General features: G+C 52.9%; 1 protein-coding gene across 1 annotated transcript; it reads left to right on the plus strand.

The window, feature by feature from the left end:
* Positions 1–8227: 8227 nt before the first annotated feature.
* LOC123751913 (adhesive plaque matrix protein-like) lies at positions 8228–10106 on the plus strand. The gene is made up of 2 exons (XM_069310152.1): positions 8228–8371; positions 8457–10106. Exons 1-2 carry the CDS (start codon positions 8228–8230, stop codon positions 10104–10106), a joined length of 1794 nt encoding a protein of 597 aa, XP_069166253.1.
* Positions 10107–25000: the final 14894 nt, after the last annotated feature.

A 25000-nucleotide genomic window follows, 5' to 3' on the forward strand; every position in this document is an offset into this window, starting at 1 on the left:
CACTGCCATATGCGGCCCCCCATCTGCAACAGGTAGGTTGATCTCATTACCATAATTGGTGTTGGATCATGAGCAGGATGGAGCCACATTAGTGGGGGGTGCTGGCACTAATAGGCTGGTGGCACTAGTGGGGTGTGCTGACACAAGCGATAGCCATGATGAATAGGATAGAAGGAAGAAATTGTCAGGGGAAAGCGCCAAGCCATTATGACTGTATATGGCACTTGGAAGGGGGGAAAGGAATGGTGCCCAAACCACTTGGATGGTCAGGGATTGAACGCCGACCTGCATGAAGCGAGACCGTCGCTCTACCGTCTAGCCCAAATGGTTAGGAATAAGATATAAAAAAGTAGGGTTATGGATATTCAATTTCCTGTCAAACAGCATGCAAATAATTACAAATAAAAGTCCATTCATTGTAGTCCAAAACACAGTCCTTGCATCACTACATTTTCTCATTATATCACCAATAATTAATATACAAAAATTACAGCCCTGGAAACACCAACCGAAACTGTCTCTATTTTCCGCTTGTTACAACTTGTACTAAAGTTGTTACATCTTGGCTTAACGTGTTTATGACGTATTAGAACGTTGTTACAACTTGCTATATTGGTTGTTATAACTGCAGTTAGGAGGTGTTAAAACTTGTCCGAACGTTGTACCAACGTCGTAGTTTCGGTGTGTGTTTGGCGGGAGGTCACAGCTTCGTATCATCACATGCGGATGATACAAAAATCATCATGAAAATAACTCGAGCAGAAGTCATGAAAAAAACCCTACAAGCCAAGAATAGTAATCTTCGGCTGTGTTACGGAAAATAACATGATATTTAGTGATCAGTTTCAGCTCTAGCCACAACGGATTCGAGCACAGTACAGGGTTATCTTGAGATGATTTCGGGGCTTTTTTAGTGTCCCCGCGGCCCGGTCCTCGACCAGGCCTCCACCCCCAGGAAGCAGCCCGTGACAGCTGACTAACACCCAGGTACCTATTTTACTGCTAGGGTATAAAAAGCAGTTATATTTTGTTGAAGGAATACTGCAAATAAAGGATGTGCAATTAGTCTCAGTCGACCTAACGTTTAATGAACACATTCCAAATGTTGCGTCAGCCAGGATAGTGATAGGATGGATTTTGAGGGGCCTTCATATCCAGGGATGTGAACACAAAGGTCCTATTTAAATAAGGTACATCAGAGTGAAGGAACCAACCCATTTGTTTCCGCCTCGGCCGGAAATCGAACCCGGGGCCCTTAGGACTACGAACCCTGAGTGGTATCCACTCGGCCGCGAAGTCGTTGAGCTTTAGCTCTTTGGTCCCGCCTCTCAACTGTGTGTGTGTGTGTGTGCGCGTTAAGTGCGCGCGTGTGTGTAATTACCTGGGAGTGTGCGTGCGAGTGCGTGTAGTGGAGGGAGGTAACCTTAATGGTCAGGTGCTGCCACTCTCACCTTTAACCCGGATTACCCTACCAGGGAGTCACTCCGGCGGTGACCTTTGCTCTCTAGTGAACCCCGCTCCTACCACTGGTGGCTCCTACCACACTACCACTGGTGGTGGCTCCTACCACACTACCACTGGTGGTGGCTCCTACCACACTACCACTGGTGGTGGCTCCTACCACACTACCACTGGTGGTGGCTCCTACCACACTACCACTGGTGGTGGCTCCTACCACACTACCACTGGTGGTGGCTCCTACCACACTACCACTGGTGGCTCCTACCACACTACCACTGGTGGTGGCTCCTACCACACTACCACTGGTGGCTCCTACCACACTACCACTGGTGGTGGCTCCTACCACACTACCACTGGTGGTGGCTCCTACCACACTACCACTGGTGGTGGCTCCTACCACTGGTGGTGGCTCCTACCACTGGTGGTGGTTCCTACCACACTACCACTGGTGGTGGCTCCTACCACACTACCACTGGTGGTGGCTCCTACCACACTACCACTGGTGGTGGCTCCTACCACACTACCACTGGTGGTGGCTCCTACCACACTACCACTGGTGGTGGTTCCTACCACACTACCACTGATGGTGGCTCCTACCACACTACCACTGGTGGTGGCTCCTACCACACTACCACTGGTGGTGGCTCCTACCACACTACCACTGGTGGTGGCTCCTACCACACTACCACTGGTGGTGGCTCCTACCACACTACCACTGGTGGTGGCTCCTACCACACTACCACTGGTGGTGGCTCCTACCACACTACCACTGATGGTGGCTCCTACCACACTACCACTGGTGGCTCCTACCACACTATCACTGGTGGTGGCTCCTACCACACTACCACTGGTGGTGGCTCCTACCACACTACCACTGGTGGTGGCTCCTACCACACTACCACTGGTGGTGGCTCCTACCACACTACCACTGGTGGTGGCTCCTACCACACTACCACTGGTGGTGGCTCCTACCACACTACCACTGGTGGTGGCTCCTACCACACTACCACTGGTGGTGGCTCCTACCACACTACCACTGGTGGTGGCTTCTACCACACTACCACTGATGGTGGCTCCTACCACACTACCACTGGTGGTGGCTCCTACCACACTACCACTGGTGGTGGCTCCTACCACACTACCACTGGTGGTGGCTCCTACCACACTACCACTGGTGGTGGCTCCTACCACACTACCACTGGTGGTGGCTCCTACCACACTACCACTGGTGGTGGCTCCTACCACACTACCACTGGTGGTGGCTCCTACCACACTACCACTGGTGGTGGCTCCTACCACACTACCACTGGTGGTGGCTCCTACCACACTACCACTGGTGGTGGCTCCTACCACACTACCACTGGTGGCTCCTACCACACTACCACTGGTGGTGGCTCCTACCACACTACCACTGGTGGCTCCTACCACACTACCACTGGTGGTGGCTCCTACCACACTACCACTGGTGGTGGCTCCTACCACACTACCACTGGTGGTGGCTTCTACCACACTACCACTGATGGTGGCTTCTACCACACTACCACTGATGGTGGCTCCTACCACACTACCACTGATGGTGGCTCCTACCACACTACCACTGGTGGTGGCTCCTACCACACTACCACTGATGGTGGCTCCTACCACACTACCACTGGTGGTGGCTCCTACCACACTACCACTGGTGGTGGCTCCTACCACACTACCACTGGTGGTGGCTTCTACCACACTACCACTGATGGTGGCTTCTACCACACTACCACTGGTGGTGGCTCCTACCACACTACCACTGGTGGTGGCTCCTACCACACTACCACTGATGGTGGCTTCTACCACACTACCACTGATGGTGGCTTCTACCACACTACCACTGGTTTGGACAGAACGTTCCCCTCTCGCCCTGGACAGAACGTTCCCCTACTCACCCTGGCCAGAACGTTCGCCTACTCACCCTGGCCAGAACGTTCCCCTACTCACCCTGGCCAGAACGTTCCCCTACTCACCCTGGCCAGAACGTTCCCCTACTCACCCTGGCCAGAACGTTCCCCTACTCACCCTGGCCAGAACGTTCCCCTTCTGACCCGACACAATAGAGAAAGTTAGGTATGGAGAAAACATTGAAGTTAATCTGTGTTCTTACCCGCCCTCTTGACCTTAACATAACCCTAAGATAAAGTTCCCTATCAGGGGGTTTATATATATATAAAAAAAAAAAAACATTCCAACCTTCCCTTTCCCCCATGAAACCCACACCAGCATAGAATCTTCCCCTCCCCCCCCCCTCCCTCCCCTTAGTAAATGATGTATGTATGCATCATTTACACATGTGCAAATGATGTATACACTGTTGCAATGGTCTGCGTTCACTGCTAGGAACAGGTGTGGTAATTCTTTCACTGGTACCTGCAGTTGTAGCAACACTAGCAGTCATACTAGTAACTGCTAGAGCTATGGGGAAGGAGGGAGAGTCAGACAGACAGACAGACAGACAGACAGACAGACAGACAGACAGGCAGACAGGCAGACAGACAGACAGACAGGCAGACAGGCAGACAGACAGACAGACAGACAGGCAGACAGACAGACAGACAGACAGACAGGCAGACAGACAGACAGACAGACAGACAGACAGACAGGCAGGCAGGCAGACAGGCAGACACACCTCGCCAGCATTTGACGGGAATGACAAATTGTCACATATAAATGAGGTGGAGTAGAGAGAGATGAGAGCCGCAAGGGTTGAGAGGGTCCAGCTGACTTTTGTTTACCTCGGCTGTGATCTCTGGAGATGTCCTCATCTCCTCGACAGATGGCGTCTCAGGTGGTCTCCTAATGGAACTACGTCGAGGGGGTGCTTGCCTATCACTGCTTGGCTAATGGGGGGTGTTCTGAGGGCTTGCCTATCACTGCTTGGCTAATGGGGGGTGCTCTGAGGGCTTGCCTATCACTGCTTGGCTAATGGGAGGTGTTCTGAGGGCTTGCCTAATGGGGGGTGTTCTGAGAGCTTGCTTATCACTGATTGCCTAATGGGAGGTGTTCTGAGGGCTTGCCTAATGGAGGGTGTTCTGAGGGCTTGCCTATCACTGCTTGATTAATGGGGGGGGGGTGTTCTGAGGGCTTGCCTAATGGAGGGTGTTCTGAGGGCTTGCCTATCACTGCTTGATTAATGGGGGGGGTGTTCTGAGGGCTTGCCTATCATTGCTTGGCTAATGGGGGGTGTTCTGAGGGCTTGCCTATCACTGCTTGGCTAATGGGGGGTGTTCTGAGGGCTTGCCTATCACTGCTTGCCTAATGGGAGGTGTTCTGAGGGCTTGCCTAATGGGGGGGTGTTCTGAGGGCTTGCCTATCACTGCTTGCCTAATGGGAGGTGTTCTGAGGGCTTGCCTAATGGGGGGGGTGTTCTGAGGGCTTGCCTAATGGGGGGGTGTTCTGAGGGCTTGCCTATGTGGTGAAGGGCAGGGTAGGTGGTGAAGGGTAGGGAAGGTGGTGAAGGGGGGTAGGGAAGATGGCTAAGGAGAATGTAGACGTGTAGTTAAGATGGTTGCGGTGTAGTTTAAGAAAGATGGGGGTCACAAGGAGGAAGATATATTAAGCAGGGAAGGTGTTTACAGCGAGGCAGAGAATGTTTAGTGTAGCGAGGGGGCGTGTCAGATAATGCAATATGAGCCCAGCGCAAAGTTAGAGGCGCTCCCCCCAGCACCCTCCAGAGGTGCCCCCCCCAGCACCCTCCAGAGGTCCCCCCCCCCAGCACCCTCCAGAGGCGCCCCCCCAGCACCCTCCAGAGGTCCCCCCCCCAGCACCCTCCAGAGGCGCCCCCCCCAGCACCCTCCAGAGGTCCCCCCCCCCAGCACCCTCCAGAGGTCCCCCCCAGCACCCTCCAGAGGTCCCCCCCCAGCACCCTCCAGAGGTCCCCTGCAGGAGGACCACGCCTCTCCGCTGCTCCTCACCCTCACACCACCAGGTCTGTGCTGGGGTGACTGTGGAGGATTGTCAAGAGGCAGCTGGACAAGCCTCTTTAGGAAATGTTACCAGTACACCGTCTGTATGTCCTCTCTTGCAACACTGGTTTGGCAATGTTTGACTACTTGAGGTCCACAGGTGGTGTGGGGACACCACTGGAGACCCACAGGTGGTGTGGGGACACCACTGGAGACCCACAGGTGGTGTGGGGACACCACTGGAGACGCACAGGTGATGTAGGGACACCACTGGAGACCCACAGGTGGTGTAGGGACACCACCTGAGACCCACAGGTGGTGTAAGGACACCACTAGAGACCCACAGGTGGTGTAAGGACACCACCTGAGACCCACAGGTGGTGTAGGGAGTGACAAAAGCAGATCAAGAGCCGTGTCAGCTAAAATTGTCGAAACAAAAATTCTTTTCAGGATTAAACAAGGATTGAAAGGAGGGAGTCTGGCTGTGAGAGTAGGGTAGGTGAGAGAGGGGAACACGCCCCTCACATTCTCTCGTTAAAAAGGCATACTTTTGTGTGTGTGTGTGTGTGTGTGTGTGTGTGTGTGTGTGTGCGTGTGTGTGTGTGTGTGCGTGTGTTACCGCTTCCACAATTGGTGGTGTGTCAGAGGAGAAGGGAGGACTGTTGTCAAGCGTATTATGGTGTGTATAAAAATGCCAGCTTTTGTTGGATTTAGTGAGGGAGTGGGCGAGGTCAGGTGTGGATCAGGGCGGTGGCGGGAACCGGGCAGGTGTGTGCCAGGCACTCTGGCACCCCCCCCCTCACACACACACACACACACACACAGATACACACACATATACACACTTTTTGGTGTGTGTGTGTGTTCCACGAGGACATTATCTGGCGTCAGACTCCTTGACGGTACAGGCGCCAGGCTCCTTGACGGTACAGTCGCCAGACGCCTTGACGGTACAGGCGCCAGGCTCCTTGACGGTACAGGCGCCAGGCTCCTTGACGGTACAGGCGCCAGACTCCTTGACGGTACAGGCGCCAGACTCCTTGAAGGTACAGGCGCCAGGCTCCTTGACGGTATAGGCGCCAGGCTCCTTGATGGTACAGGCGCCAGGCTCCTTGACGGTACAGGCGCCAGGCTCCTTGACGGTACAGGCGCCAGACTCCTTGACGGTACAGGCGCCAGGCTCCTTGACGGTACAGTCGCCAGACGCCTTGACGGTACAGGGGCCAGCCTCCTTGACGGTACAGGCGCCAGACTCCTTGACGGTACAGTCGCCTGACGCCTTGACGGTACAGTCGCCTGACGCCTTGACGGTACAGTCGCCAGACTCCTTGACGGTACAGTCGCCTGACGCCTTGACGGTACAGTCGCCTGACGCCTTGACGGTACAGTCGCCAGACTCCTTGACGGTACAGCTGCCTGACGCCTTGACGGTACAGTCGCCTGACGCCTTGACGGTACAGTCGCCAGACTCCTTGACGGTACAGTCGCCAGACTCCTTGACGGTACAGTCGCCTGACGCCTTGACGGTACCGTCGCCAGACTCCTTGACGGTACAGTCGCCAGACTCCTTGACGGTACAGTCGCCTGACGCCTTGACGGTACAGTCGCCAGACGCCTTGACGGTACAGGGCCAGCCTCCTTGACGGTACAGTCGCCAGACTCCTTGACGGTACAGCTGCCTGACGCCTTGACGGTACAGTCGCCTGACGCCTTGACGGTACAGTCGCCAGACTCCTTGACGGTACAGCTGCCTGACGCCTTGACAAGCTCACGCGTTTGGACGCCGACAAATCTTTAGGCGGGAACTAATATATTGTATTTGTTCTTGTTGCCAACCTGTTGATGATTCTGGGAATGGCGGCCCCTTGCGGCCCGGTCTCTGGTCAGTCTGGCGACGACGCCCGAGCAAGGAGTCCGACGCCGTCCACGACGCCCGAGCAAGGAGTCCGACGCCGTCCACGACGCCCGAGCAAGGAGTCCGACGCCGTCCACGACGCCCGAGCAAGGAGTCCGACGCCGTCCACGACGCCCGAGCAAGGAGTCCGACGCCGTCCAACAAACGAGTGAAAGAACTTGGAAGCAGTGAAGATTTATTCCTCCAAGGAGTGCCGGACCAACCGGGCTGTGGTGGGTATGTGGGCCTGCGGGCCGCTCCAAGCAACAGCCTGGTGGACCAAGCTCTCACAAGTCAAGCCTGGCCTCGGGCCGGGCTTGGGGAGTAGAAGAACTCCCAGAACCCCATCAACCAGGTATCAACCAGGTATCAAGTGAAGTGCAGGTGACAGTGGGGGGGGGGGGGGGAGAGGTGTTGGTAACTGTCCATGTATTAGTGTGTAGTGTAGCACCACGGTGTGTATACCTATACAGGTATATATGTATACAGGTATACAGTGTATACATGTAGTATTCATGTATTACTCAATAATACTCATATTTTATCGTGTCTTGACCCTCAGGCTCTATGAATACTTGACCACGGACTCTATGAATACTTGACCACGGGCTCTATGAGTACTTAGCGACGGACTTTATGAATACTTGGCGACGGACTCTATGAATACTTGGCGACGGACTCTATGAATACTTGGCGACGGACTCTATGAATACTTGGCGACGGACTCTATGAATACTTGACCCCTCAGGCTGACTGAAGGGTTCAGAAGCAGTTTGTAATGGTATTCGTGGTGAGTCAAACGCTTCTTGACCGCTCACTATAGCAGTGATCACCATTTAGCGTGGCACTGCTTGTCTGGGTGTGTCTAGGGGGTCGGGTCGTCTCTGGTCGATTGTGGTAGTTGTTTTGTGTGGTGAGGAGTGGTTGTGTGTGGTTGATGCTGGTAGAGATTCTCCAGTCATCATGCACCATCGTCATCTACCAGTACCAGGTCCCCACCATCGTTATCTACCAGTACCAGGTCCCCACCATCGTTATCTACCAGTACCAGGTCCCTACCATCGTCATCTACCAGTACCAGGTCCCTACTATCGTTATCTACCAGTACCAGGTCCCCACCATCGTTATCTACCAGTACCAGGTCACGCACCATCGTCATCTACCAGTCCCAGGTCCCCACCATCGTTATCTACCAGTCCCAGGTCCCTACCATCGTCATCTACCAGTGCCAGGTCCCCACCATCGTCATCTACCAGTACCAGGTCCCTACCATCGTCATCTACCATTGCCAGGTCCCCACCATCGTCATCTACCAGTGCCAGGTCCCTACCATCGTCATCTACCAGTGCCAGGTCCCCACCATCGTCATCTACCAGTACCAGGTCCCTACCATCGTCATCTACCAGTGCCAGGTCCCCACCATCGTCATCTACCAGTGCCAGGTCCCCACCATCGTCATCTACCAGTCCCAGGTCCCCACCATCGTCATCTACCAGTACCAGGTCACGCACCATCGTCATCTACCAGTACCAGGTCACGCACCATCGTCATCTACCAGTACCAGGTCCCCACCATCGTCATCTACCAATCCCAGGTCCCCACCATCGTTATCTACCAGTACCAGGTCCCTACCATCGTCATCTACCAGTGCCAGGTCCCCACCATCGTTATCTACCAGTACCAGGTCCCCACCATCGTCATCTACCAGTCCCAGGTCCCCACCATCGTCATCTACCAGTACCAGGTCCCTACCATCGTCATCTACCAGTCCCAGGTCCCCACCATCGTCATCTACCAGTCACAGGTCCCCACCATCGTCATCTACCAGTCCCAGGTCCCCACCATCGTCATCTACCAGTGCCAGGTCCCTACCATCGTCATCTACCAGTGCCAGGTCCCTACCATCGTCATCTACCAGTGCCAGGTCCCCACCATCGTCATCTACCAGTACCAGGTCCCTACCATCGTTATCTACCAGTCCCAGGTCCCCACCATCGTCATCTACCAGTACCAGGTCACGCACCATCGTCATCTACCAGTGCAAGGTCCCCACCATCGTCATCTACCAGTGCCAGGTCCCCACCATCGTCATCTACCAGTGCCAGGTCCCTACCATCGTCATCTACCAGTCCCAGGTCCCTACCATCGTCATCTACCAGTCCCAGGTCCCTACCATCGTCATCTACCAGTCCCAGGTCCCTACCATCGTCATCTACCAGTCCCAGGTCCCCACCATCGTCATCTACCAGTGCCAGGTCCCTACCATCGTCATCTACCAGTGCCAGGTCCCTACCATCGTCATCTACCAGTGCCAGGTCCCTACCATCGTAATCTACCAGTCACAGGTCCCCACCATCGTCATCTACCAGTGCCAGGTCCCTACCATCGTCATCTACCAGTGCCAGGTCCCTACCATCGTCATCTACCAGTGCCAGGTCCCTACCATCGTCATCTACCAGTGCCAGGTCCCTACCATCGTCATCTACCAGTGCCAGGTCCCTACCATCGTCATCTACCAGTCCCAGGTCCCTACCATCGTCATCTACCAGTACCAGGTTCCCACCATCGTCATCTACCAGTGCCAGGTCCCTACCATCGTCATCTACCAGTGCCAGGTCCCCACCATCGTCATCTACCAGTGCCAGGTCCCTACCATCGTCATCTACCAGTGCCAGGTCCTGGCCCTCACCAGGGTAATTACGACCAATACTATACATCTCATTACGACCAGAGTGCCACGCCCATCACCAGTGCCATTCAGCAGCGGGGCCACGCCTTCTCACTACCCAACTGTGCCACGCCCATCATTCAACTAGAGTGCCTCCCTCCCTCCCCCCCCCCCCACACACACACACTTCCTGTAGAGCATCTTACTAACTCCTATAGTGGTGTGCATTTTTCTGGCCACTATAGTGCCTCAACTGTGCCTATACTTCCCACTGGCTCTCACACAATGGCACTCACACTGGCACTCACACTGGCACTCACACTCGCACTCCCACCGGCACTCACACTGGCACTCACACTGGCACTCCCACTGGCTCTCACACTGGCACTCTGCACGTTGGAAATATTCACTAGTCCTCCATTCACTGCCTATAGCCCGTTTTCTTCCATAATACGTTTTTCTTTTCACGGAATTAACCAAACCGTTAAAAATGCAACGTACTAGTGAAAAAAAGCACCGCATATTGCCGTTTTCTATACATAGGACCGCGATAGGTTAGGTGGGTTGCTGGGGTTTGTACGTTTCTGGTTGGCCAAAAAGAGTTGAATTTTTTTACGGAGTAGCGAATAGAGATAACTTTATGCCACGCCAAAACTTTCACAATAGGAACATTGAAAAGTAAGGGTTTCAATATGTAGTCTATTCAATATGTAGTCTATGGGTTTCAATATGTAGTCTGGTCCCTTGTAGAACAAGGGACCAGTCAAATAGACTGGTCCCTTGTTCTAGGGACCACCTCAAGGTTACCTTGAGGTTGTTCTCAGGATCAATGTTCCGGCGGCCCGGTCTCTGACCCACCGGCTGCCTGGTCGGTAGAATCAAGACTAGAATGAATTCATTGCAATTGAATTCTCAGGGACGACCTTACGAGACCTGAGAGGTCGAGCGACCATCACACGAGACATGAGACGTCGAGCGGCCATCACCCGAGACCTGAGAGGACGAGCGACCATCACACGAGACCTGAGAGGACGAGCGACCATCACACGAGACCTGAGAGAACGAGCGACCATCACACGAGACCTGAGAGGACGAGCGACCATCACACGAGACCTGAGAGGACGAGCGACCATCACACGAGACCTGAGAGGACGAGCGACCATCACACGAGACCTGAGAGGACGAGCGACCATCACACGAGACCTGAGAGGACGAGCTACCATCACACGATGACCTGAGAGGTCGAGCTACCATCTCCCGAGACCTGAGAGAACGAGCGACCATCACACGAGACCTGAGGGATGGTTTGTTATGCAGAAACTCTAAGGAAATCCAACTGAGATTTTCGACTTGTATGCGTCTATACAGGTATAACAGTGCCACACTTGTCTAGTGCCACATTGAGCCAGTGAGCGTCACAGAGTTGCATTACCATTGTTATTCAGTGATATAGTAAAACCAGGAGTGTTAGTGCCAGAGGGAGACGGTCCCACAGCGAGTGAGGGAGTGCCACGCTGCTTTACACTCAATAATGGCACTCAGCGGGAGTACAAAGTGTGTCATCATAATGTACAATTTAAACCATAGTGTCAACAACTTCAGGGAGAAATGTATGGCATTGATCCCCCGACCTGTTGACGTGCAGACCTCTGCTGTGTTGTTGTTCTCTGCTGCCTCACACTGCTGCCTCACTCTGCTGCCTCACTCTGCTGTCTCACTCTGCTGCCTCACTCTGCTGCCTCACTCTGCTGCCTCACTCTGCTGCCTCACACTGCTGCTTCACTCTGCTGTCTCACTCTGCTGTCTCACTCTACTGCCTCACACTGCTGCTTCACTCTGCTGCCTCACTCTGCTGCCTCACTCTGCTGCCTCACACTGCTGCTTCACTCTGCTGTCTCACTCTGCTGCCTCACTCTGCTGCCTCACTCTGCTGCCTCACACTGCTGCTTCATTCTGCTGTCTCACTCTGCTGCCTCACACTGCTGCTTCACTCTGCTGCCTCACTCTGCTGCCTCACACTGCTGCTTCACTCTGCTGACTCACTCTGCTGCCTCACACTGCTGCTTCACTCTGCTGCCTCACTCTGCTGCCTCACTCTGCTGCTTCACACTGCTGCTTCACTCTGCTGTCTCACTCTGCTGCCTCACTCTGCTGACTCACTCTGCTGCCTCACACTGCTGCTTCACTCTGCTGCCTCACTCTGCTGCCTCACTCTGCTGCCTCACACTGCTGCTTCACTCTGCTGCTTCACTCTGCTGCCTCACACTGCTGCTTCACTCTGCTGCCTCACACTGCTGCTTCACTCTGCTGCCTCACTCGGCTGCCTCACACTGCTGCTTCACTCTGCTGCCTTACTCTGCTGCCTCACACTGCTGCTTCACTCTGCTGCTTCACTCTGCTGCCTCACACTGCTGCTTCACTCTGCTGCCTCACTCTGCTGCCTCACACTGCTGCTTCACTCTGCTGTTTCACACTGCTGCCTCACACTGCTGCTTCACTCTGCTGCCTCACTCTGCTGCCTCACACTGCTGCTTCACTCTGCTGCCTCACTCTGCTGCCTCACTCTGCTGCTTCACTCTGCTGCTTCACACTGCTGCTTTACCCTACTCCCACCCAGTTACTAGCCACATAAAGCACAATTAAACGAGAGAACATTGAGGGAAGCTATCCGTGGATGTCGGGTAGTACTAGTCTACCGCAGGAGAACATGTGCTGATGCTTTACAAGCAGAGGCTCTTGAGGTAAACTCAACACACTGCATGGTAAACATGGGTTACATAAGAATCTGGAGCCTAAACAACCGACATTATGTAAGGCGAGGCCCAGGAGCTAGCTGTCAACCATGCAGGTGCATTTAGGCGATTGCAACTCAAGTCTCCATCCCCTCTCCCCACTCTCCTGCCGTCAGGTGCAACAATACCGTGATCAGTTTACACATACACCACGGAGGACGGCCAGTCCCACGTAGCGCTCGGCTCACTAAGGTGAACCAGAGGTTCTGCCTCTTCGTCCAGTGCTGAGGGGGTGGGGTGCTAGGGGGAAGCTCGCTGCAACCAGTACGGAGTTCGCTGCCACTGGTACGAAGTTCGCTGCCACCAGTACGGAGTTCGCTGCGACTGGTACGAAGCTCGCTGCCACCAGTACGGAGTTCGCTGCGACTGGTACGAAGCTCGCTGCCACCGGTACGGAGTTCCCTGCCACCGGTACGAAGTTCGCTGCCACCGGTACGGAGTTCGCTGCCACCAGTACGGTGTTCGCTGTCACCGTTACGAAGTTCGCTGCCACCGGTACGAAGCTCGCTGCAACCGGTATGAAGTTCGCTGCCACCGGTACAAAGTTCGCTGCCACCGGTACAGAGTTCGCTGCCACCGGTGCGAAGTTCGCTGCCACCGGTACGGAGTTCGCTGCCACCGGTGCGAAGTTCGCTGCCACCGGTACGGAGTTCGCTGCCACCAGTAAGGAGTTTGCTGCCACCGGTGCGAAGTTCACTGCCACCGGTACGAAGTTCGCTGCCACCAGTAACGAGTTCGCTGCCACCGGTACGAAGCTCGCTGCCACCAGTACGAAGCTCGCTGCCACCAGAGATAGACTGACCACAGTGGTTGATAATCTTAAGGATCGTACACATTTCTTAAATCAATCTCAGCACATTTCTAAAGACTTTTTATAATTTTCTAATGGTAATGGAAGTGTGTCACACAGGGTAGAGGAGCAGGTCTTGGTGACTCGGTGTGATGGGCAGCGTAGCTATGGTGGGCAGCGTAGCCATGGTGGGCAGCGTAGCTATGATGGGCAGCGTAGCCATGGTGGGCAGCATAGCCATGGTGGGCAGCGTAGCTATGATGGGCAGCGTAGCCATGGTGGGCAGCATAGCCATGGTGGGCAGCGTAGCCATGGTGGGCAGCGTAGGGTGATGCCTGTGTAGAGGCTGGGCTGCTAGCTCTCCCATCCACCTCTCTCACGGTAGAATTACCAGCATGTTGGCCACAGTTGTGGCCAGGGGCGTCATATCCTGGCCAGGGGCATCATATTCTAGCCATGGACGTCATAATCTGGCCAGGAGCGTCATAATCTGGCCAGGGTCGTCATATTCTGGCCAGGGGCGCCATATTCTGACCAATCTTGGCCAAACATATTAATAAGAGTATTGTGGTGTTGTGTAGAGTACATGTAACCGAGAGTGCCGAGAGCCGCGGGGGGCATCACCCCCCTTGAGTGTAGGGGGGGGGGGCAGGGAGATGGGTTATCCCCTTGGGGGTCCCCTGGGCCTAGGGGAGGGGGGGACTGGGGCCACTGCCCCCCACAGTGGGTGGAGGAAGTGGTCTGGAAATCGTTATGTCTCTACTCCCGGACCCCGAGAGTGTTATTGCTGGTACTTTGTTGGTACCCTGGCTCTTGTTGGTACCCCTGGCTCTTGTTGGTACCCCTGGCTCTTGTTGGTACCCTGGCTCTTGTTGGTACCCTGGCTCTTGTTGGTACCCCTGGCTCTTGTTGGTACCCTGGCTCTTGTTTGGTACCCCGGCTCTTGTTGGTACCCTGGCTCTTGTTGGTACCCCTGGCTCTTATTGGTACCCCGGCTCTTGTTGGTACCCCTGGCTCTTGTTGGTACCCCTGGTTCTTATTGGTACCCTGGCTCTTGTTGGTACCCCGGCTCTTGTTGGTACTCTGGCTCTTGTTGGTACCCCTGGCTCTTATTGGTACCCCGGCTCTTGTTGGTACCCCTGGCTCTTGTTGGTACCCCTGGCTCTTGTTGGTACCCTGGCTCTTGTTGGTACCCCGGCTCTTGTTGGTACCCTGGCTCTTGTTGGTACCCTGGCTCTTGTTGGTACCCCTGGCCTTCTTGGTACCCTGGCTCTTGTTGGTACCCCGGCTCTTGTTGGTACCCTGGCTCTTGTTGGTACCCTGGCTCTTGTTGGTACCCTGGCTCTAGTTGGTACCCCTTGCTCTTGTTGGTACCCCTGGCTCTTGTTGGTACCCTGGCTCTTGTTGGTACCCTGGCTCTTGTTGGTACCCTGGCTTTTGTTGGTACCCCGGCTCTTGTTGGTACCCTGGTTCTTGTTGGTACCCCTGGCTCTTGTTGGTACCCTGGCTCTTGTTGGTACCCTGGCTCTTGTTGGTACCCTGGCTCTTGTTGGTACCCCTGGCTCTTGTTGGTACCCTGGCTCTTGTTGGTACCCCTGGCTCTTGTTGGTACCCTGGCTCTTGTTGGTACCCTGGCTCTTGTTGGTACCCTGGCTCTTGTTGGTACCCTGGTTGATCAGGCAGGAAGCCAGGTCAGAGAGCATGCCGCACGGACTGGAATGATCCGACCCACAGCGACGCAGACAGCGACGCAGACAGCGACGCTGACAGCGACGTAAACAGCGACGCTGACAGCGACGCAGGCAGCGACGCAGACAGCGACGCAGACAGCGACGCAGACAGCGACGTAAACAGCGACGCAGACAGCGACGTAAACAGCGACGCAGACAGCGACGCAGGCAGCGACGCTGACAGTCACACCCCCCCCCCCCCAGGGATGATGGAGGAACTGACACAACACAAGGTCCTGTGTCATGTCTCACCATTGGCCGGCGGTGACTGGCCAAGTTCCGTCAATAACATACGACCCAACATGTGCTGTGAGTGATGCGAGAAGCGAGCAAACAGACAGTAGAACGAAGGAAAGAACCAATTCAACGATGATGATTGCTGGACGGTGGGGGGGGGAGGGAGGGGGGGCCGTTATAACGAGGATTGCCACGCTTGCAAATGTTGCTGTGTCCTCCGACTGTGCAACGACGCTGTGCATCATTATCGAGGCATAGAATCGATATGAAGCTTTTACACAACTCGGGGGCATGAAAGGCGCTCCGGATGTTCTCTCGGGAGAACAGCTCCGCGGTGCAGGGTGACGAGTCACAATAACGTGGCTGAAGTATGTTGACCAGACCACACACACTAGAAGGTGAAGGGACGACGACGTTTCGGTCCGTCCTGGACCATTCTCAAGTCGATTGTGTCAAGCTATACAGTGTCGTAAATAACACCATTAACTCCTGACGTAACTTGGTGAAGTGATGGATTATGAGAGTGAGGGAGTTGTGGCTTATTGTTATATCTTCAAGTTGTATTTGTAGTTCATTATCTCTTGTTGATTTCCGTTGTGGTATTCCAGCAGGCTGGCCTGTCTTCAGCCTTCCCTGGTGATTGGTCTGTCTGCCAGCCTTCCCTGGTGATTGGTCTGTCTCCAGCCTTCCCTGGTGATTGGTCTGTCTCCAGCCTTCTCTGGTGATTGGTCTGTCTCCAGCCTTCCCTGGTGATTGGTCTGTCTCCAGCCTTCCCTGGTGATTGGTCTGTCTCCAGCCTTCCCTGGTGATTGGTCTGTCTCCAGCCTTCTCTGGTGATTGGTCTGTCTCCAGCCTTCTCTGGTGATTGGTCTGTCTCCAGCCTTCTCTGGTGATTGGTCTGTCTCCAGCCTTCTCTGGTGATTGGTCTGTCTCCAGCCTTCCCTGGTGATTGGTCTGTCTCCAGCCTTCTCTGGTGATTGGTCTGTCTCCAGCCTTCCCTGGTGATTGGTCTGTTGCCAGCCTTCCCTGGTGATTGGTCTGTTGCCAGCCTTCTCTGGTGATTGGGCTGTCTCCAGCCTTCCCTGTTGATTGGTTTGTTGCCAGCCTTCCCTGGTGATTGGTCTGTTGCCAGCCTTCCCTGGTGATTGGTCTGTTGCCAGCCTTCTCTGGTGATTGGTCTGTCTCCAGCCTTCCCTGGTGATTGGTCTGTTGCCAGCCTTCTCTGGGGATTGGTCTGTCTCCAGCCTTCCCTGGTGATTGGTCTGTTGCCAGCCTTCCCTGGTGATTGGTCGTCTCCAGCCTTCTCTGGTGATTGGTCTATCTCCAGCCTTCCCTGGTGATTGGTCTGTTGCCAGCCTTCCCTGATGATTGGTCGTCTCCAGCCTTCTCTGGTGATTGGTCTGTCTCCAGCCTTCCCTGGTGATTGGTCTGTTGCCAGCCTTCCCTGGTGATTGGTCTGTTGCCAGCCTTCCCTGGTGATTGGTCTGTTGCCAGCCTTCCCTGGTGATTGGTCGTCTCCAGCCTTCTCTGGTGATTGGTCTGTCTCCAGCCTTCCCTGGTGATTGGTCTGTCTGCCAGCCTTCTCTGGGGATTGGTCTGTCTCCAGCCTTCTCTGGTGATTGGTCTGTCTCCAGCCTTCTCTGGTGATTGGTCTGTCTCCAGCCTTCCCTGGTGATTGGTCTGTCTGCCAGCCTTCCATGGGGATTGGTCTGTCTCCAGCCTTCCCTTGGTGATTGGCCTGTCACCAACCTTCCCGGTGATGTCTTCGGACTGTGAGGCTGTTGGTCACCGTAACCCGAAGCTCCACACAGCCACAACAGCCAGGTAAATCCGGGTTACGCCAGCAGAAACGGAGGGCTGGAAGTGCGGGAACGAACCCCAATCACCGGGAGTACGGGATCGTGTCGAACACCAAACACAACATGAGAGATGGATTCCCCATCCTCTAACCTCCCCTCCCCCCGCTACCAATCTCCACCAGGTTCGTCCCCCCCCCCCCAATCACCACTTTGCTTGAGTAATGTCCGCGCCGGACACCGTTTCGGCTGCCTCCAATCAGATTAGCTCCGCCGCTTCTCGCTCAGGCAACATCCTTGTTGATCAGGTAATCACAAGCGTGTCGAGAGGCTGGGCTTACGGGAGCAAAAGAACTCCCAATAACCAATCCAGGTATGCTCCACGGTATGCCCCAGGTATGCCCCAGGTATGCCCCAGGTATGCTCCACGTATGCTCCAAGTCTATCATCATTTGGAATATATACATATATATTTCTGCTGCTTCCACACTCAGAAATGTTGTCTTCAAGACTCTAACTCGGTAATGCATTCTGATTACGCTGAAATGGGATTGGCTGAGGTTGAAGGTGGTGTCTGAGTGTGGGAATCAATCGCCAGTAGAGGGCGGGAACTGGGGTGATTGGGGGACCTTTTGTTTGTCCCCCTTCGTCACGTCACAGTAGTTAGTGCTGGTGGTTATTCTAGTTACTCATGGCTTTGTTAGTACCATCGACGAACGCGCTCTCTCTCTCTCTCTCTCTCTCTCTCTCTCTCTCTCTCTCTCTCTCTCTCTCTCTCTCTCTCTCTCTCTCTCTCTCTCTCTCTCTCTCTCTCTCTCTCCTCTCTCTTTCTCTCTCTTTCTCTCTCTTTCTCTCTCTTTCTCTCTCTTTCTCTCTCTTTCTCTCTCTCTCTCTCTCTCTCTCTCTCTCTCTCTCTCTCTCTCTCTCTCTCTCTCTCTCTCTCTCTCTCTCTCTCTCTCTCTCTCTCTCTCTCTCTCTCTCTCTCTCTCTCTCTCCTCTCTCTCTCTCTCTCTCTCTCTCTCTCTCTCTCTCTCTCTCTCTCTCTTTCTCTCTTTCTCTCTCTCACGCCTACATTTAAAATTTAAATCCGTGGCAACATTTATACTGTATACACAATTACACATACATTACCATGTGTACAGCGGTACACATACTTTACTACGTGTACAGCGGTACACATACTTTACTACGTGTTCAGCGGTACACATACTTTACTACGTGTACAGCGGTACACATACTTTACTACGTGTTCAGCAGTACACATACTTTACTACGTGTTCAGCGGTACACATACTTTACTACGTGTACAGCGGTACACATACTTTACTACGTGTACAGCGGTACACATACTTTACTACGTGTTCAGCGGTACACATACTTTACTACGTGTACAGCGGTACACATACTTTACTACGTGTTCAGCGGTACACATACTTTACTACGTGTACAGCGGTACACATACTTTACTACGTGTTCAGCGGTACACATACATTACTACAATCAGCAGATACACACCTACGTAACTACAAATCAGCAAATACAAATGCAAAACACTAGGTGTACACATACATACATAATTATATCAATAGATATACACATAACTACATAATTACCATGAGGGGTATACACACCTAGATAATAAGAATGAAGGGTATACACACCTACATAATAAGAATGAAGGGTATACACACCTAGATAATAACAATGAAGGGTATACACACCTAGATAATAAGAATGAAGGGTATACACACCTAGATAATAACAATGAAGGGTATACACACCTAGATAATAAGAATGAAGGGTATACACACCTAGATAATAACAATGAAGGGTATACACACCTAGATAATAAGAATGAAGGGTATACACACCTACATTATACAGACAGCTTCCAATCTAGTGAGAGCAGTAGAGTTCTTATGAGTGGGCGGACACCATGAACTCTGGTGCTCCCCTTCAACATTGTCTGTCTCCCTCCCTATCCCTCCCTGCCTCCCTCCCTGCCTGGCCTCCCTATCCCTCCGTGCCTGGCCTGCCTCCCTGCCTGCCTGCCTGCCTGCCTGCCTGCCTGCCTCCCTGCCTGCCTGCCTGCCTGCCTGCCTGCCTCCCTGCCTGCCTGCCTGCCTGCCTGCCTGCCTGCCTGCCTGCCTGCCTGCCTGCCTGCCTGCCTGCCTGCCTGCCTGCCTGCCTATCCCTCCCTTCCTCCCTCCTGGCCTGCCTATCCCTTCCTCCCTATCTGCCTGCTTGCCTCTATCCCTTGCTACACCCCCTCCATTCTTCCCTCGCTTGCTCTCTCTTCCTGAGAGTAGAGTGAAAGGGGTGGGGGATAAGATGAGTGTGTAGCGGACGAAGGTAGTGAATATGTGGACTTGAGGTGGTAACACCCTCTGACATCTGCCTCATCCCTCACACCCACCTCATTCACGCCACACCCACCACACCATTACAACTGACCACAGAGCCGAAGCTCAACCCCGCCCACAAGCACAACTAGCCGAGCACAACTAGGTACCATCCTAGCGCCAGGTTTTGACAAGATAGTCAAACGCGGCGGGAAAGATGCGTAGACTTTTCCGCCCCTTGTATGTGAGATTAGATTCCATCGACCATCGAGAGGGCGAGATCTGTCCTTGGGTCCTGAAACTTCTCATCGATGAATTGTAGGAGATGTAGGAAGAAAGGGGAAGGGAGATGGAAGGGAAAGAAGAGGAGGAGAATTATGGAGAGATAGGTGGGAAGGAGGGAGGGGAAGGGGGGAGTGGGGGGGGGCGGAAAATGGCAGGCACTCAAGAGGAACTAGACATTGGTAATGAACTTCATTACTCAAGAAGTTTGTGTGAGAGAAAAATGGGCAGGATAAGGCTACAGTCAGAGGGAGAGAGAGAGACGGAAAAGGAACAGTTAGAAATGAAGGGAGCAATGAGAGTTGACATCAAGAACAGTTAGAACAGTTTATCAAGACTTTCGTAAGACTTAGAAACAGTCGCCAGATTTAGAAAGATGCCGGGGGACAAGAGCTGAGTATTGTTTGTACTCGCCTTGCTGTACTCTAATTGGTCGAGTTCCAGCTCTTCACTCCCGACTTTTAACCTTTAAAATACTGGTGTTCAGGTTCTCGAACCCCTATAAATCTACAGTTGAAACTGTGTAGAGTCTGCCTCCACCGGTAGGGAGCCGGTCGGCCGAGCGGACATCACACTGGACTTGTGATCCTGTGGTCCTGGGTTCGATCCCAGGCGCCGGCGAGAAACAATGGGCAGAGTTTCTTTCACCCTATGCCCCTGTTACCTAGCAGTAAAATAGGTACCTGGATGTTACTCAGCTGTCACGGGCTGCTTCCTGGGGGTGGAGGCCTGGTCGAGGACCGGGCCGCGGGGACACTAAAGCCCCGAAATCATCTCAAGATAACCTCAAGAAGATAACCACTCCACTTCCTAATTCATTCAATATTTGATTCTCTATTACCATTTTTTCAATCTTTCTGTGACCGATTTTGGGCACTTAGACTCAATCTGTGTCCCCCTTTTCGTGTACTACATAAGCCGAATAATTATATATATAAATGTATAAAATTATTGTCAATTTCCAACAGTATTCAAGTATTTTGTGTGGGGATAATTTTTGTCATGTTTCTTCTGAAATCTTGTGATGTGAGATCGAATTCTATTAGTCCTTCCTTGTAACTCGTACCATTCAACTCCGGACTATTATATTGCTGTATGCCTCTGGACTTTATCGTGCTTCATTTTATGTTTGATAATATGTGGAATTCATGCCGGCGCTGCACATTCCAAGATTGGTCTGGCATGTGTGCTCGTTCATTAATTTATGTAGTTAGATTGTGTTTACGAAGATCTTTTAGGTGTGAGATATTTACTACCAAACGTCTCGTACTTAAAACTTATCTCGTATCAAACTTTACTTTAAAAATAACTATGTATTGAGTGTATATTTTGTACCACTCTCTGTAATTACGAATTCCTCGCTCGATTTCCTTTTGAATTTCATAGTTTTTTTTTTTTGGTGTCATTGGAGGCAGGTGTTGGCCAGGTTTGTGGGGTGGGGCTGGCGGGTGTGGGGCGGGGCTGGCGGGTGTGGGGCGGGGGTGTAGGGTGGGGCTGGCGGGTGTGGGGGTGGGGCTGGCGGGTGTGGGGGTGGGGCTGGCGGGTGTGGGAGTGGGCTGGCGGGTGTGGGGCGGGGCTGGCGGGTGTGGGGGTGGGGCTGGCGGGTGTGGGAGTGGGGCTGGCGGGGTTGGCGGGTGTGGGGGCGGGGCTGGCGGGTGTGGGGCGGGGCTGGCGGGTGTGGGGGCGGGGCTGGCGGGTGTGGGGGCGGGGCTGGCGGGTGTGGGGGCGGGGCTGGCGGGTGTGGGGCGGGGCTGGCGGGTGTGGGGCGGGGCTGGCGGGTGTGGGGCGGGGCAGGGTGAGCAATTGATTCTGCGTGTGGATCTGTCTTACCATTGTCAAGATATTGGTACGATTCCCCCCCTCCCTTCCCCCTCCCCCCACCTTCCTTTCCCTCTCTCTTTTCCCCTCTCACTCTCCATGTCCCCTCCCGAAGCCCCTCCCAGTCTCCTCTCTCTCTTTTCCCCCTCCCCTTCCCTCCCGAACTCCATCATGTGCTCATACTCCCCCTCCCACCCCCCATTCTTGTCCCTCTTACCCCCCTCCCCCTCCTCTACCCCCATCCATCCCCATTACTCAGTGGTCTCCGTGTATTGTGAAGCTCCTGCTTTTATGCTGCCTCTCCTCTTGACCCATCCCGGCCCCCTCCCCCCCCCCCCCGTGTGTGTGTGTGTGTGTGTGTGTGTGTGTGTGTGTGTGTGTGTGTGTGTGTGTGTGTGTGTGTGTGTGTGTGTGTGGGTGGGGGGGTGTGGGAATTGTAGACGGCGTGGTGGTGGCCTGACCTTTTATCTAGCATCTCCTAAGGTGGTGGTGGCAGTGCCACCTCTGGCACTGTCACTCTACCTCACGTACTCTACAGTTCCAGAAATGTTAAATCTTCGTCCTCAGATAGAGAAAAAGCCTCACATGTACTCGGTAGTAACGATAATTATCTTAAACACAATATTGCCGGAACAACCGTGGACATCTTCAAGAGAAAACTAGATAGTTTCCTCCAAGGAGTGCCGGACCAACCGGGCTGTGGTGGGTATGTGGCCATGCGGGCCGCTCCAAGCAACAGCCTGGTGGACCAAATTCTCACAAGTCACGGCCTCGGGCCGGGCTTTGGGAGTAGAAGAACTCCCAGAACCCCATCAACAAGATATAAAGAGTTTTAACATTTTTTTAAGTAAATTTTAGTTGTCCTCAAGCTCCGACATGACAATCCATCCCATCTTGGTATTCCCATGAAAAATGTTCTAAATCCCGGATTTTTCCATCAGCTGAAACGAAACGTGCCCAACCGTTTCTGCCCTGCTCGGGGATCGACCAGGGGGAGGGGGTACCTTGGGACGAAGGGTCATTTTAGCCTGTAACAATGCACAACCAACCACATACAACTTATTTAAATGACTAAATTGGTTATTTTACTTTCTGTGAAAAGCGAGAAACCCACAAAGTAGGTGGTGACAGAGTGTCTCACCTGTTACTCATCCTAACTACCTATGAGGTTCTACCTCATCCCAACATTCCTGAAGAGTGTTGATCCTGTTGAGTATTCACTAGGACTGATACCACGTGTTGATATCCTGCAAATATCCAGCGTTGAAAATATGGTGATTATCCAAATGATTTAACCCCAGAATTTAACATATTTTTCACACATAGTAGTTACTGTACCAACACACCTGTCTACAGCAATGCTGTAGACAGGTGTGTGGTGGTGGTGGTCGGTGTGTGTGTGATGAATGGGCGCCAGCGTACGCGAGTTACGGCAGTGTGGGTGATGAATGGAGAGTAATAGGGACGCCTTGCGTAAACATTATCTCCCTCTCTCTCCCCTTCCCCCACCATGATGGAGCCACTCCCTCCGTCCCTCACCATGATGGAGGGATGGAGTAGAAGATAAGGTAGCGTGGAGACACAGATAACGATAGAATAGGCGTTGAAGAGGAATAATATGCATGTAGAAGGGTAATAAACATATAGTTATAAAAACTATATATATATATATAAAACTATATAAAACCGATGTGTTAAGTTGTAGGATCGTGGTGTTATGTGATGTGTTGCCCTGGTGTTTTTGATGTGATCATTTTTTTTTTTTTGATGTGATCATTTTTTTTTTTGATGTGATAAATTGTCTATTTTTTGATGTGATAGATTTGCTGTCATTTGCTAGTGAAATTATAGTCATTTTGATTCTCGCCGCCTTTAATAAGGTATAGTTACTGTGTCTAGTGCGCGCGCGCGTGCATTCTCATGGCACTTGGGTTAAACCATTTTTGATTAGACCATTTTTGGTTATGCCAATTTTGGTTAGACCACTTTGGTTATGCCATTTTTGGATAGGACACTTTGGTTATGCCATTTTTGGTTAGGCCACTTTTGGTTAGGCCATTTTGGGTTAGGCCAATTTTGGTTAGGCCATTTTGGGTTAGGCTACTTTGGTTTTTATGGTTGCGGGGAGACGCCTGCTCCCCCCCCCCCCCATGCACGATGGGCTGACGAGGTAAACCTGTAGACTTATCACGCCTTTCGTACCCTTGTATACCACCCGAGTTTCACTTCTTGGTGACCAAGTACAGGTATACTTTCTCGGTTAATTTCGTTAACCTGAGTACTCTCGGTTAGCAAGTGGACCCCGGGTAGTTCTAACTGGTAGTTAAACAATTGGGTTAACGTGTGTGTGTGTGTGTTTTGGTTTCTGACCGGGATTCGAACCCGGGTTCATGGACTGTACCGACCTTTAGCACACCGGAAGTGACAAATTGGTTCCGTGTGGTCCCAGGCATCAACCGGTCTCTGACTAGAGTGCCTGGTTGGTGGTCTGGTTAATCAGGCTGTTAGACGTCGTTGCTCTGGCCAGAGACCGGGCCGCTGGGACCTTGATCCTCGGAATCACCGCAAATTAAGTTAATTTTGGCGTTTTCTTTATGATTTCCGAAGCTGGGAAGGAGGAACGGTTGTGCTCGGTACACGATGAAACTGCAACGTATCTGAGCCGATCTTTGGGACAGGATGCCAGGGGGTATGTACTCACCTAGTTGTACTCACCTAGTTGTGCTTGCAGGAGTTGAGCTTTGGCTCTTTGGTCCCGCCTCTCAACCGTCAATCAACAGGTGTACAGATTCCTGAGCCTATTGGGTTCTATCATATCTACACTTGAAACTGTGTATGGAGTCAGCCTCTACCACATCACTTCCTAATGCATTCCATTTGTCAACCACTCTGACACTAAAAAAGTTCTTTCTAATATCTCTGTGGCTCATTTGGGCACTCAGTTTCCGCCTGTGTCCCCTTGTGCGTGTGCCCCTTGTGTTAAATAGCCTGTCTTTATCTACCCTATCAATTCCCTTCAGAATCTTGAATGTGGTGATCATGTCTCCCCTAACTCTTCCCCTATGTGTAACCTTGCCCATGTCATCTTTCGCGGGTACATCCCTAGTGAGCTATGGCGCATGAAGGAATATTTTGCGCCTCTTAAGTGAAGAGTTGAAGGAAGATAGGAATTATCAGGGGAAAGTGTCAAGTCATTACGACTATATAGCACTTGGAAGGGGGTCAGGATAAGGATTTGGGATGGGACGGGGGAAA

The sequence above is a fragment of the Procambarus clarkii genome, chromosome 66, assembly GCF_040958095.1.
Source record: "Procambarus clarkii isolate CNS0578487 chromosome 66, FALCON_Pclarkii_2.0, whole genome shotgun sequence".
Lineage (NCBI taxonomy): Eukaryota > Metazoa > Arthropoda > Malacostraca > Decapoda > Cambaridae > Procambarus > Procambarus clarkii.